The sequence below is a fragment of the Amblyomma maculatum genome, chromosome 2, assembly GCF_055883805.1.
Source record: "Amblyomma maculatum isolate TAMU_Amacu chromosome 2, ASM5588380v1, whole genome shotgun sequence".
NCBI lineage: Eukaryota > Metazoa > Arthropoda > Arachnida > Ixodida > Ixodidae > Amblyomma > Amblyomma maculatum.
In genome coordinates, this window is record NC_139345.1 from 72,083,307 (window position 1) to 72,099,159 (window position 15,853).

Genomic DNA, 15,853 nt, shown 5'->3' on the forward strand with positions numbered 1-15,853 from the left:
ATGTCTAGCCTCCACTTGTAATTCAATACACACTGAAGAAATGAGCACCAAGGAACAAATTTCGTCTGGTTCAGCTAGCCAACATGAATTCTTGTTCCACACGGCACAATAAAGTGGCTGTAGAAATGTGTTTCTCATAGCTGCCACAAGAAACATCAAAACCAAAGCTCCTTGTTTTTTTCTGGTTTGAATGTTTCTCTTCCTTAAATATCATGGCAAAGCTAGCGCCTCAAATCAATTTTTCTCAATGCGAGAAATGATGTTACCCTCCCACAACTACAATTCCGTATGGTTAAATTCACTGTGGAGATGCGTTGGGAAAGTGATCAGTGTAAAAACGAAATGTACAACCAATACTGCTCATGCACATTTATCACTCTGCACTTCATGGTCACATGTGCATATTTTTTTTCAACATATGACAGTTTTTCTCACCGACCAGATAAATCAACACTACTACCAGGACTCTGGACGCACTTGTATGTGTTGTACCAGGGTAGCCTTTTATTGATGGCTTTACCACTTCCTTGTTAACCAGAAAGGGAATAAGCAGTGAAACATTTTTAAACTGTTTCATATAATGCTTTTTCCTAGCTTCCTAATAATGGAAGCCTTGGAGTTCTTTAGCGTTTCTTAGGACTTAGACCTCTTTGTTTTGTAATATGCTTCACGAACTCTCAAGCAGCTGTAATACACGCTTGATCAAGCACTATTTCTTGCTCACTTTAGCCTACTGAGGCAAAGGCTCTTGCCAGTAAGGCTTTTAGCCCAACATCCCAGCGTTTCCCAGGGAGAACCACTAAGAGGCGAGAGCGGCAGGGCTCAACGTCTCCTTACCCCAATGTTTTTCTGCAACCACACACTGTGGCCACTTTTTCAGATTACAAGTCTCATGGCAACACATTTAAAGCACAATGTAAAGTAATGCAGAAAGAACACTTCACCTTTAAGGAACACCACATGCTCTCACTTTTGTAACAGCAACGTCACCAGTCAGCAGCTCACAAACAGTTCCATAGATAGCGACCACTTCAGGACGTTCACACGAGTGGCTCAGCAAAAACGAAAGCTTCCCGTTTTGCATGAGTCCGGACAAACAAAAGTTTGATACCTACTGCACACACTGTAGCAGTTATTCCCGAAAATAATTCATTCTGGTTCTAAAGTCTATTTTGTGCCAATTTCAGCAATTGCATAAGGGCACCGGCTGACTACACTCACTAGTGCCCAAAAAACTTCCTCTTTGTAAGCATGTGCCTAAGATAGGCACCACGGTTTTGCTCGGTGAGATGTTAGGAAATCTGTAAGCCGTAGTGTGGTGTACTCTTTCTGCACCACTCTTGTCAGGCTGATGACATGGTGCGGGTCTTCAGTGTAGTGTATGCATTTATGAAGCACATGAGAGTTGTGTCGCTGCACAAATTCTTGGAAGGCTTCCAATGTCAATACATGCACACTGTACTTCTCCACTGCAGTAGTGTGACGCAGTACTGTTTCAGCAGCCTGCATTGCAGTGTGCACAAGGCGGGAAGACTCGATGTGGTGACTATCATCCTTCACTGCTCACAGTCTCGCAAATGAGCAGCCCAGCGCAGTCGGTACAGTACAGTGCCTTGCTGATGGCCCTGACTACATAGCTACCTTTTAATTCAAAAACGTGGTTTCCGTGGTAGATGGGATCAAGTATTGATTGTGCCAGTGAAGCTGTTCTTCCAATGTGTGCATGCTGTCTTCGCTGCAAGGAATGACAGGCTGTCCCTGGTTCCTGGACAGGCCAATTCTTTCAAGCTACAAAGAAACAAAGCTGCTCTTTGATCCAGCCACAACAGCCTGCAGAAGTGTGTTCCGGTAGGCGCATCGAAACTGGCCAGCTGATGGGTTGTTGCAACTGCAATGATCGCGGATACGGCTCAGGTACATTTCTAGTGGATCCTGCATTAGATACCTTGTGCAGATGTACCTGCAAGTAACAGGGTGGTTAGTATTTGAAGAATGGCGATGTTTTCTGTAAGTTTATTTATGACTGCTCACCTGCTGTTGTGGGCCCCATAATCATACTTTTGGTTTCTCTTAGGCGTTAGCTCTACTATTTGAGGTGTAACTTTGAATTTTGCCTTGCTGGGTCCAAATGATGACCTAATTAAGCGTAGCCGTACATCAAAAGTGAGACAGGTGCTGTGCCCTCCTTTCCCCAAAAAACAAACTTGAACAAAAAAAAGTATTTAAAAAAAATCCCAGAATGAAAAGGTGATGTTAAAGGCTGTATCGTGTATACCCTAAAAGCGTTCCCCTAATCCAAACCATTAAGCCATGTACAGCCTTGCTAAACCATGCTCAACAGTACTTTCGTTCATATCACTAGGTTCGAGCTATGCTTAAACCCCCATTTTATTTGTTTTCTGATAAAGCAGTACCAGTGTCATAATGTGAAAATACTGGCACCCGTTCTTCGGGTAACATAGCTACCTAAATTTGTGGCTTAAGTTCCAACTTGACTTCGAAGCTCTTTGAAGGTCATCGAAAGCTTGTGGTGACCTCGGCTTTACCTTGCTTATTGAAACTATCACTTCAAAAGGAATGCTCTCATGTTGACAAGTCTTGCGAGCAGTCTAACACTAGTAAAGGCGCCAAGTAAAGAAAGCAGCTTTGCAAGCAGCATTGCAAAGAACACCTAAAACAGCAGCCTGACTACTTGAGGTAAGCGTGCGCACAAACTTGGGGTGAAATCAGCCTAATGACGATTTCGTTGTGGTTTTTGCATGAAATATGGAGTCAGCGGTTATAAACAGCTGTTGTGTCAATATGCATCTCTCATAGCCTAGCTCGCTTTGGGACATTTCAGTTCTGTTCAGTCGTTCAGTCGTGTCCGACTCTTCGTGACCCTATGGACCATATCACACCACGCTTTCCGGTCTCTCACTATCTTCGTAACATCGCATAACTTCATCTGCAGCGCCTTGAGGATGCCATCCAACCATCGCGTTCGCTGCCTGCCCCTTCTCCGGTGACCCTCAACTTTCCCAACATCAAATCTTTCTCCAGTGACTTCTCTCTTCTCATCAGATGACCAAAGTAGCTGAGCTTTAACTTTAGAATTTTGTGGGACATTAAACCTCACAAAACAAACTGTTGTGTCAGTATGTAGTGTGGAATCGTAGAGTATGTGAGTATATACTAACCTGCACAGTTCTGCACCAAAGAGCATGTGTGCCAGTTGTGGCACGCTCTTCAGGGTGAAAGCCAGCGATATTACAGACATACGCTGGCCATCCTGCGTTACTGGTCGTTCATCTGCCAACTGGAGGTCCATAAGCTGCTTGCCTGCAGCCGCCATCACCTCTACTTGATGGTAGAATGTTGATGGTCGCAGTGGTGCCTTGAAACGTTTGGCAGTTGGGTTGGTGTAGGTCAAGAGTTCAACTGCCCTGAAATAAAAATGTCAATTACGCAACTGAATAATGGCTGTACCTGCAATGTTACTTATTTAACATCTTTATTTTGATTTGCATTACAAGTAATGAAAAGCAAGGGAGAGCAGGCAAAAGGTGTGTCGACACCTGACGAAAGCCTACACACCCCGTAAGATGTGTCAGTATAAACTCTTAAAGATTTTCTTACGTGCCTAAGAAAAATGATGGAAATTGTTATTTAATGTGCACTTTTAACGAGGTTTTCATTTTGTTAGTCACCAAGAATTAAATTCATATATATATATATATATATATATATATATATATATATATATATATATATATATATGGTAACTCATTGATACCAGAGGCTGGCACTGGCATCAACACAGTGGATAGGTTTGGGCAAAGTTAAAGATTAAAAAATAATAGGACCCTGTTTGTTGGCACCACTCTCTTTTTAATGGCGGGAACCCGTTATTTCTGCTGTGGTGACTCTGCAGTTAGGGTGCTTGACTGCTGAGCCAGGAAATCGCAAGTTTGATCCTGGCCGCCGTGGCCGAGTTTCGATGGAGGCAAAATGCAGGGTGTTCATGTACCGTATGATGGTGCAGGTTAAAGAACTCCAGGTGGTATCGAAATCATCTGGAGCCCTAAACTATGGCAGTCGCTTCGGGAGTTAAACATCACAAACCAGAACAAGCCAAGCCAAACCATCCTTTATAAAGGTGGTCATGAATTTGAATTGCGTGGCAGGAAGTCTTCTTAAAACCGGTTTTCTCAGCAACAAATTTTGCCGCTGGACAAATTTCAACATACGCTCCAAGAGCCAGAGAATCAGTTTTTACCAATACTAACATAAACATAAATTGTACAAAGGTTGTCTTCAGTTTCGCTAAGTGTTTTGCACTAAATTTATGGAGGTTAATATTAAGAAGTGCAATGAACACCTGAGTTCTGTTTAAATTTCTGAGAAACTTATTATTGGCATTTTAAAAAGAAGCATATTTTCAATGTGTGAGTGGCTCAAGACATCTGGCATCATGTCCCCTAACGTGATTCAACTAAATATTAAACGCATTATAAGTGAGTGTGCCTGCTCTGTTCAGTGGTGCCAAAAGAAAGTTCCTAAAAATGGTTTGAACTAAAGTATTCTCAAATGCGCAATTCTTGGCAATAGAAGTACAGGAATAAAACTCCGCACTCTATTATGTGATGTGGTCTAGAAGGCTGCCCATCATAATTGTTAACTATTGTATAGCTCTAAAGTGGTCCTGTACATGTAGAACAGCTGCCAACTAACATATTAGCCTGCAGTGTTCTATCTTGCTGTACTTGGTAGCCTTGCACTGATAGTATATCGGTATCTCACCAAGACCCCTACAGGCTCACTGCCCGTAGTTCATTAGTACTTTTTCTAAATGAAGTGCCTATTAAGGGACACATTGCACTGAAAGTGGTTGAGTATTACCGAATACTGCCTACAATAAGCATACACCCAGCCTATTGTCAACCGTTGTTTTTAATGGTGCACAACTTTTGCTTCAGGCCATTTTACAGAAACAAGCTTCAGTTCACAATCAGTCATCTTCAGGAAAGTTCAATAGACTTCATGCGAAATTGCTGCCATGTATCGGACCTTTAGCGAACCGAACCATGCCACGCGACGTCATGTTGAAGGGTTGAGTGAGTCGGCCGCGCTGCTGCGACTGCTATCGTCGCGCTAGTTGCATCTGTTTAGTGCTGTGGTTTTCATGCTATTTGCTCGCATTCAGAACAAAAAAGGATGGAAGAGTGGACATTAGACTTACACGCCACCTACATTCCCATTTTACTTCATAAAGTGGTACTGTGCTGCAAAAACTTCTTGCGAATGGCAACATCAGTGTTGCTACAGGGTGCAAAACCCACATTGCCGCTTCTAATTTCCCCTTCTGCTGTGGCGGATTCCTTAATGCAATGCTCAAATACGCGTCCATGAATAAGTTTGATATAGCTTTTTGGCGTAAAATATGTCAGCAATGTGATTACACTGTATCGGCCGCCGCAGAAGGCTTTCGGGTCCAGCGCGGGCCATGTTCAATATGTTACCGCGCCCGCCACTCGGCATCGATCATTGGCGTTCTATAGTACATTATGCGGATACGTGTGCACGAAGGAGCTTGATATTGATTTTTTTTTTTTTTTAAATCTAAGATCGGTGCCTAATAAGCATTGCGCTGCGATGGACCTGAAAGCATGCGCAATACAGCATCCGTACTACTGTTCCTATGCCATCTCTGGGATTTTAGTGGCAGATGTACCTCGTTGTATTATAAACAACCAAAAAACAACTCCCAAAAACGTGAATTTACCGATGAAATGCAACAGGTTAAGGACGTGTATCTGCGTGCTCTGATCCTCTTCGGATAGCTCGATCCTGTCGCCATCACATTGTGGTTCCATTTCGTAAAAATCGGTACATTAGTAGATACATCATCAATAGTAAATCGATACATTAGCCTGCATAGTCACATAGCAGAGGTCTGCCTTATACCCAGACGCAATGTCAAGCGCGAACGTGTATTCGAGCAATACACTGTGGAATTAAATTTTTCCGTTCAAGTTAAAGAGAACAAGCTGGTGCCTTTCAAGTGCTGCAACGTTTTCTGTCTGCATACCTAGGCGTGTACATATGTAGAAAATCTACGGAGAGCTTGTATGCATGAAGCGGTAAATTCTGGGATGATTTGGCGAAAAACCCTAGCAAATCAAAATCAACACTCTTGCAGATATTTTACACGAAAGGCTATGCGGAATCCTTCTGCGCAAAAATGTAGCATGCTGTGGGCAACATATTTCATCTGACTTGACACCGATTGCGAATTTGTAATCTTTCAAAACAGGGTAATTAAGGCACCAATTTATAATTTAGAATCACCTTTGAATGAAAGAGAGCCTACAGCGCGAGAACTATGGGGCAGCAAATTAACACAACCCGCAAAAAAAATACTGAATAAATATAACTTGCCGCTTCTTTTCTTTGACAAGTACATTTTCTCAACTCGCCTACTCACCTACATCACCTACATCTCGCATACTACAGACGACCGAGCACTTTTTAAGTTGTAAGCACATCTTTAACAAAAGGAAAAATTATGGGGATGCTAAGGTCACCTTAAAAGTGGTATGTGGCAGTATTAGAAGCAATGCTGCTACTATGGATTTCTGTCATTGTAATTTGAAGTGCCTGTCTTATTGTGCTGATTGCTTTTTAGCACTTATAGCAGGTGTCGGATCCAACCTACTGCCACCGCTCTCGGCCATTTCACGTCACAAGACATCGCATATCCCACTGACCAAATACTTAGGAAGGGGGGGGGGGGCGCAGCCTTGAAATGACGAAAAATATCCAAAAAGATATATTTCTTTTTAGATCATTGTATCCACTTGTATGCCTTGATTTTTTGAGCTGCCCTAAAGTTTCATTGCAGAAACCCACCAGCGAATACTGTAAATTAGTTTGATTTGTTTAGGTTATAGGGTTTATTTAGCATCTCAAAGTGCCCAGGCTTTGAGAGACACTGTAGTGAAGGGCTTTGGAAAGTGAAACTACTTGATGTTTTTTAATGTGTAGTAACATCACAGAATCTAAGGACACTGCTTCATGAAATATGTTGTTGGCTTTGCATACCAAGGAAATGCTCAGAAAGTCAGCATTTCTCACTGTTCTCATTTTCTGACTATGTGTGATGTTCACCTTTTTTAAGATCTACACTTCTCCAAAAATAAAAAAATTAAATCAAAAACCAAAAGAGTTCCAAGAACGTCTTGACCTGTAGCACACATATATATTCAGTGAATGTTTAACCAGCCTTCCGCCACATTTAGTCAAAACTGCAGGCATTTCGCAAGAATCAAGAGAGTAGTAAAATAACTTGAACCGGCAAAAAGCTTGACTATATCAGGGTGTCTACACTATATCAATTTTTGGTGATAAAATGGCCCTGAAGATGATGTCTGGTAATTAAATGGCCACTTACTAAACATGTCTCATTACTTAATGAAGAAAACACTCTAAAATACCTTCCATTCGTCTGTTATCATTTCTTTGTGCCATTTTCTTTTTCGATCATAAGATTTTTTTGTTTACATCTTGCGGGAGTACTTCTGTAGCATGAAGGCAACGGGGCTATGAATACAACTGAACTTGACTTCATGTCAAAACATGAACACTACGTCATCTTCCACTGTTTCTGCCTCTTAAGAAGCAATGTTCAGCTAACATCATTTCTTCAGCTAACAAATCTTTTCGTTCTCTAAGACGTCATCTTCGTGATGTTCCCGTGCACGTAACTAACTAGCTTACGAATCACTTGCGAAATCAAAGCTAGAATATGTGTCACCCATTTGGCACCCACATCAAGCTTGCCAATGCACTAGAACTTTTGCAGAACCGCGCCACCACATTTATTCATTCGTCATACCATTAAAGCACCAGTGTATCATCTGAAATCTCTTTTAGGCTTACAGCCACTCGAGCTACGCCGCCGCTTTTGCTGCTCATTTTTGGGGAGAGGGAAAAAGGTCTTGAGGTCTTTGTATGATTGTTTGTGGGCATGACAGCTAAGTAGCTTTGCCATTGCAACATTTTCACCGAGGCAGTCGCACACGACCACCACTACACTCAGTTGCACAGCGTATGGCTTCGAGAGGTGAGTTCTTGAGCACCTCGCCAGGGAGACTGGCATAGAGAAAATACCCGAATGGCATCTTCCACGGTGCTGATATGCCAACCACCATGAATACTAGTACCTCTGTCTCTAATGGCACGTTGTCAGCATCGTTAGGCCCTTGACTGTGATGTGCCCCAAGTCAACAAAGCCAATGAAGCGGCCACTGGGAGCATCAACCTCACAAGCCTTTCTGATGTTCGTACTCTCAATCACAATAGAGCACAGGCGCTCCCGCGGAGAATCTTACTCTCTCTTGCTTGACCTTGAGATCATTCAGCACTTCAGCAACGAAGCCTGGCCAGCCACTGATAGCTTTCAGCCATTGTCTTATAGTCTGTACACTGGGCAGAGGAAACAGTGCACTTAGGTATTCATATGCCCGAGGGGAATAGTAGTGCAGTGCAGTAGAAAACATCTTTGTTTCTTCGCCATAGTTTCTGCCACACCAATGCCCAGCTGCTATGTTTTCACTCAACCTTTCCAAAATATCTTGAGGTAGATTTCCAAATTCTTGCAGCTTTCTTTCCGCTTCCTCTGATAGTAAATTCTTCTCTCTCATCTGCTCAACGATATATTCAAAAGTTAGGCTTCCTTTTGTGTAGCAAGTTGTTTCAGCAGGAAGAAGCCTGACCTTTTTTCGGGCAGTAGTTTCTCTCTCTTCTAGCTGCTTTACAGTGTCCTCGGAGTGTTCTTGATGACTGTAACTGTGGTCGTGCTTTGCTATTGAATCTTGAGCACTGGCTGGTGCCTGCTGCTGTACTGGTAACAGGAAGACCTGTGAGTATGGCTAGACCGGTGGGTGCAATGATACCAAGTATTCTCTTTACGGGGCTGCCCGAGCACATCCGCTAAGTAGAGGTAGAGATACCCCCTGGAAGAAAGAACAAGTCATCTTTTTACCTTTTCAGTGGTTTATCATCATATCAGGTGTTTATTAAAATCTTTTGATTCTGTGGCGATGCTTCACATCCTTGAAATTTATGTTGCCAGTCGTACTAACTGCCTGCCATGGTGGCTCAGTAGTTAGAACACTCGATTGCTGATCCCAAGGTGGCCGATTCATTTCCAGCCGTGAAAGCCACTTTTTAATAGAGGCGAAAGGAAAGGTGCCTATGTACTGTGTGATGCTGTGTGACAGTGCAAGGTGAAAAAAAACAAACAACCAAGGTGGTCAAAATTACCATAGCCCTGCACTAAGACATCCCTCATAACCTGAGCCACTTTGGGACTTTCGAACACTGCAAACCAAACCAAACCATTTTGTACTAACTGTGCCTCAAACTGCAGTGCCAAGGTATTGCACATAGCCTTCTTATATCTATAAATAATATGTCGCAAATCTATTGCATTAGTGAGGATATTTTTGTGCCAGCATAGTTCTGTTTGTGCACAGCAGTATCTTAGCAGCTTGTGATTCATTTTATCCTTTGCTAATTTGACAACGCCGGGGTGGCGCAGTGGTTACGGCGCTCGGCTACTGTTCCCAAGGACGCGGGATCGAATCCCGGCCTCGGCGGCCACCTTTCGATGGAGGAGAAAAGCAAGGCGCCCGCGTGCTGTGCGATGTCAGTGCACGTTAAAGAACCCCAGGTGGTCGAAATTTCCGGAGTCCTCCACTACGGCGTCTCTCATAGCCTGAGTTGCTTTGGGACGTTAAACCCCACAAACCAACCAACCAACCTTTGCTAATTTGCGATGCGAGGAACTTGTGCATCTCCATTTCATCGCGGCTGTTGACCTATATGCTGCTAACTTTTTAATGGAATCCAATAAAATATGCATGCAAAATCTACCTGCGTGCATCCAGCGCTGTGTACAAACCGTGACGGCACTACACCTTCGCGCAGCACGCGTCGTTGGAACCCAGCTCTAAAGTCACTATTGGCTCCAAATGAGCTGAGCAAAGTGTCTAGCTGGCTCCTGCTGGGGCTGCCTGGTTGCCCCATTGCTGTGAACCCTTTACGCAGCAGGCTGGGGTCGTCTAATGGAAACCTGTGCACATTACACAACTACCACAGGTGAAAGAGGGAAAAAATTAGGTCTCTTAGATGTCCCTTAAGAGGAGAATGGCGAAAGCGTGCCCTTCCTCTCTTATCATTTGCCTCTCATCGTTTGCCCGTTATCTGCATTCGTTGCAGTGTTACATATAATTATAATTGGTTTACAGGAAAGGAAAGATGCAGCATCTGTCGCACTTTCTCCGGCAAGTGTAAGTTTGGACGGTACACCATCGCTCCTGTCCCGTGGCGTTACTTGGCGCGCGTTCAAGTGTGGGTTTGCAGATAGCAGAAATGCTAGAAAAGAACACATCTCGCGGATTCCCGCGTATTATGACGTCTCGCGCATGGGATTTCATTTCATGAGCATAGAAAGGCTTTTGCCTTAAAACGTTGTTGTGCATTTACAAGTTGACAGCTTGTGACCATCTTGCACACTGCTGATTAAGGGAAATATACTATCCAGCATAGACAAAGCCGTACGAATGTGCCGGTGTGACCTAGAGGTAGTGTGCCTAATTCCGGATTGCACACGTCTCGGAGGATTCGATTCCCATTTCAAAGGGCCTGCCAGTTGGCAGTTTGGCTGGTCGGCCATGCCATTTGGTCTAGTGACGTCACACAAGCCGCCAACCAATGAGTTTGCTTAAAACCAATGAGTGCCCGCCCATGTCACCTGCCAACCACCTGCCAGAAGCATTTTCTCGTGATTTTTAGCTCACGCCAACAACGGGTTTTCAGCAGAACGGGGCCTTTAATGCGTTAAGAGCGTGACCGTGTGTAAGTAGATTTTGATAAGTGTCGGTTATCCTGCTATATTTGCTAGTCGAGGTGTTCGCTTCATCTCAAAGCAAGGCAGTGGCCGTAGTTGACATGCTGAAGAGACTTCCACAACATGAATTCACGCAAGTAGGTGCATGCTATTTTGCGCTTGTACGCATGAACACAATCGTCGCTTACTTGTGATAGGACAGATTTCCGCTCTTTGGTTCGTGCTTTTCCGTAAAAATCCCATAAGCACAGCGCCAGACCATGGTTAAGGTGGTTAGAATCCATACGACGCAAAAACGGGGTAGCGGAGAAAATACAAATGGAGGCAGCTTTCGCGCGTTTCGAATGTGAAATGCTTTGCATAGATAGCCGCCAGGTGGCTGCGCGCTTTAAGCGAAAATATCACTTCACGGCGGCTGCGTTTCGATGGAGGCGAAACGAAGTGGAGTCCGTGTGCTGTGCGATGTCAGCGACGTTAATGTGTGTGCGTGAAAAACTATTTGGACGAAGCTTGAGGCAGCCAGGGCAACCTCACGCAATCACTAGGTGGGCTCCTAATTACAGGAGCCCATTGGCGACCGCCGCGGCTCGGGCTCGGTGGACCAGGGCCTTCTGGCTTGCCAGATCGGAGCAGCCGAGCAGGTCTGCCTCCCAGTCCTTCCGGGTGGGGTTGGGTTTGGGGGTGCGGTTCTGGGTTGACTGGCAGGCCGCACCATGTGGAAGATATACGAAGACCTCCGCACAGTGCGGGCATTTTCCTGTTCAGGCAGGATAAAAGTGTTTTAAAACTGCCGGGCACAGCAGCGTTTTGGTGTAAGCCGGAGGTGTGTGCGTTCCGCCACCTTTGTAAGGCCCTTACAAGGCTTAGGATAAATTGCATGGCCGAATTGAAATAATTCAGTAATTTCTCAAAAGTGAGAGCCGGATTGGGTTCGGGATCCGTATCATATAAGGGTCTGAAAGCGCGTTGCCCGGAGCGTGAGCGCGCAGGCGGCGGCGTCTGCGTGCCATTTCATTGCCTTCGAGGCCCATCTGAGGCAAGGGATATCGGGACTTAAACATACATTTTATGCGGATGACATTACTCTTTGGGTAACAAGAGGCAGTGACGCACAATTGGAAGAAACTCTACAGCACGCGGTGGATATTGTGGAGGAGCTAGCAGGGGAAGCAGGACTCTCGTGCTCTCAGCCAAAGTCCGAGCTTTTTGTGCTGAGGGACAAACCAAGAGGGATACATGCGAGGCACTATGTGCCGCCACCGCCTTTAGAGGTCAAAGTGGGGGGAGTACCGGTCGCTGAGGTCCAAACGATCAGGATCCTGGGTATGTATCTGCAGACTAACAGGAAAAATAGCGAGTCCTTGGAAAGGCTTAAAAATGCGGTCAATGCAACCGTGAGGCTAATCAGGAGAATCGCCAATCGTAAGAGAGGTGTTAAGGAAAAGGACTTGTACGTGTAAGCTGGTGCAGGCGTTTTTGCTCAGTAGAATATGTATGCGACGCCTTATTTGAAGTTGGACGCGACGGAAAAAGGCAAGCTATGATTAGGCAGGCGTATAAAGCGGCCCTTGGGTTGCTTCAAAATGCGTCTACCGAAAGGCTGCTGGGATTAGGGGTGCACAACCTAGAAGAACTACGGGAGGCGCACTTGGTGATGCAGCTCGGTAGGCTTTTCAAAAACAAAAGCAGGAAGGGACATATTGGAAAGGATCGGCATTGGAGTTGACGTTCCATGCTGGTGACACGAAAATTCAGATTAGGTGGGAAATGCACAATTGGGCTTGTACATAAAACCTTTGCCCAATAACATGCATCCACTACATCACGAGGACCGCAGGAAGGCAAGAGCCAAAGCTTTACATATGCTAGGTACGGGAAGTACAATGGGGCAGCCTATGTAGATGTCACCGAGTATAAGGACAAGAACGCATTTGCAATTGCGGTGGTGGACGGGCGGGGACGCTTGATCGCCTCCGGATCAGTCAAAACCCGCTCCCCAGAAACTGCAGAGGAAGCGGCGATATCACTAGCTACTAGTAGTAATACTGACCTGATCTTCAGCGATTCAAAAACAGCCATCCGAAATTTGGCGAGGGGCAGAATATCTGTCACAGCGGCTAGATTGCTGAATCGGGCCACGGGGCGAGGGACTACGAGGCGGAAATCGTCTGGGTACCTGCACACCCTGGGAACCCTGGGAACGAGACAGCTCACATGAATGCTCGAGGTTTCGTCAGCCGAGTAGGTGAGCCGGACGTTCCAGGAAAATCCACGAGAGATGGGCTGGTATCCTTTCATGACATTACTAATCATTTCAAACTTGAGCGGAGGATTTACCCACCCCCGGACAAGCAATTGGTGAAGGCGCAGGAATGCGTCTGGCGACGATTGCAGACTAGATGTTTCTTCAACCCATACGTGTTGAGCAAAATCTACCCGGACATTCAGCCGGAGTGGAAATGGTGTCAGGAATTGGCAACCTATGACCACATATTATGGAGCTGCAGCATAGCACCGCCACCGGCGGATATTATGCGTGATCCTTCCCTTGAGCAGTGGGAGGCCGTGTTGGCCAGCTCAGACCCGGTCGTCGAGATCAGGGCCGTGGAGTGGGCCACCCAGGTCGCCGTCAGCCATGGGTTGATGGCCATCTAACACGGAATCGTCCACACATGCTCTCTGACGAATATAAAGTTTTTCCATCCATCCATCGAAGAGGGCTCCCCTTTCTCTCTTTCCACTTTCACGCCCACCTTCGTCCCTAAAAGTTCAGGTGTCCGCCCCGCCGGGGTGGTGCAGTGGTAAGACGCCCGACTACTGTGCCGAAGTACCCGGGTTCGAACCCGACCTCGGTGGCTGCGTTTCGATGGGGGCTAAACGAAGAGGCGTCCGTGTGCTGTGCGATGTCAGCGCACGTTAAAGACCCCCAGGTGGTCGAAATTACTCCGAAGCCCTCCACTACGGCTCCTCCTTCTCTCTTTCTACTCTCACTCCCACCTTCCTCTCTTCCTTTATGGTGCGGTTGAGGTGCCCTTTCCACTTTCACTCCCATCTTCCTCCCTGCCCTTACGGCGCGGTTGTGGTGTCCACAGAAAACAAGTGAGACAGTTACGGCGCCTTACCCTTCCTATAAATAAATCAGTTTTTTTTAAACCCGCCGGGGTGGCGCAGTGGTAAGACGCCCAACTACTGTGCCGGAGCTCCCGGGTTCGAACCCGACCTCGGCGGCTGCGTTTCGATGGAGGCGAAACGAAGTGGAGTCCGTGTGCTGTGCGATGTCAGCGCACGTTAAAGATCCCCATGTGGTCGAAATTACTCCGTAGCCCTCCACTACGGCTCCCCTTTCTCTCTTTCCACTTTCACTCCCACCTTCCTCCATTCCCTTACGGCGCGGTTCAGGTGTCCACAGAGCAAGTGTGACAGATACTGCGCCTTTTCCTTCCTGTGAACCAACCAGCCAGCCCACAGAAAACAAGTGAGACAGTTACCGCGCCTTTCCCTTCCTATAAATCAATCAATCAATCAGTTCAGGTGTACAAGTGTGACAAATACTGCGCCTTTCCCTTCCTGTGAACCAATTATTATTGTTATTATCCGGAGAAAGCGGCGAGAAAGCGCGTTATCTAAAATTACTGAATTTTTTTTCTTTGAAAGCTTATTTTTATAGAAACCTTCAAACAATGCTTGTTCGAGCTTTTTCGCTTTTGAAGCCTTTGAAGCTAAGTGCGAATTTTGAAATACTTAACGCGAGCCATGTTTTGATTGAAATTTGGTAGAGGTAAAAACAGAACAACCGGTTGTTTCGTGACTTTGAGTGCATAGGCAGTTTTACAGGGAGTTTATCTATTGCACAGTTTGCTGCGCTGTGCACCTGACTTATGCTTTGTGGTATTTTAATGGTTCTGGAGCAGTATATATTTTTTTTTTGCTCAAGGTTCTCAAAACAGCAGGCAGGTTCTAGCACAGATATGTCCGTTAACGTGTGGTGGTGCTGGTAGAAACATTTACTGCCAGTATTACAGAGGGTAGGGGCGTTGCCCCCTACATGGCATTTGAGAGCCCCCTCCATGTACGGAGCGCCCTTTTACAAAAGAAAGCCCTTGGAGGGCTATCCGAGCGAGAGCGCATGTAATGTAGGAGGTACTGGTGAGTAGCTTCTCCCAATAATCTAGGGCCACCTCTAGTGAAGGAGGATAAGGGAATGAGGGGCAGGTGAGTAATATGTGTAGAAAGTCGCCAGGTTTGCCACATAGCTTGCAGGAAGAAAACTGGTCAGGAAAGCGGGCGTGGAGAAGAATGGGGTATGGGGCTGTGCGCGTTTGTACTAATTGCGCCAATGGGCAGCTTGTGTTATTGTGAGATTCGGGGCAGGGGGTGCGTAAGTCCTCCTGTTTTCGCGGTGGTAGGTAAGGAACCTCAACAAGAGTTGTTGTCGGGCTAGTTGGCTTGAATCATGTAATGCCATTAAGGCTATGCGCAAAAAAGACGACACAAAAAACAGAGGCAACGACAGGACGAATGTCACGAAAGGACAGCAGGCACTCTCCGGCATCCGAGGAAGACTGTTCCTCCCTAGCCTGGAAAGTGAGGCCTCGGGCCAAGGAGTGAGCCTCCTCATTACCGGGAAGGCCCGCATGCGTGGATGTCCAAAAAGAGTGACAGATTGTCGGGGTCGCCAAAAACGCAAAAGGCGGTGTGTGTTGGATGACACTAAACCATTGGCAAAGTTCAGGATAGCAGTTTTGGAATACGAAATTATTTTCGCAGCGTTAACATGTGGGCCTGTTGGCAAGGGTTGTAATCTACTGGGTCATCAACCAGAATTCATCGATTGATTGATTCATCGGGTTTAACGTCTCAAAGCGACTCAAACTATAAGGGATACCATAGTGGAGGGCTCCGGAAATTTTGATCACCTGTGGTTCTCCAACGCGCATTTACATCGCACAGCACACGGGT

At 45.8% G+C, this 15,853-nt stretch overlaps 1 protein-coding gene across 1 annotated transcript; it reads right to left on the minus strand.

The window, feature by feature from the left end:
• Positions 1-410: 410 nt before the first annotated feature.
• Positions 411-11,189, minus strand: LOC146198957 (uncharacterized). Its single transcript, XM_084594425.1, has 3 exons — positions 11,083-11,189; positions 3,180-3,425; positions 411-1,960 (listed from the first exon to the last, which is right to left on the minus strand). Exons 1-3 carry the CDS (start codon positions 11,154-11,156, stop codon positions 1,789-1,791), a joined length of 492 nt encoding a protein of 163 aa, XP_084450551.1. The 5' UTR covers positions 11,157-11,189; the 3' UTR covers positions 411-1,788.
• Positions 11,190-15,853: the final 4,664 nt, after the last annotated feature.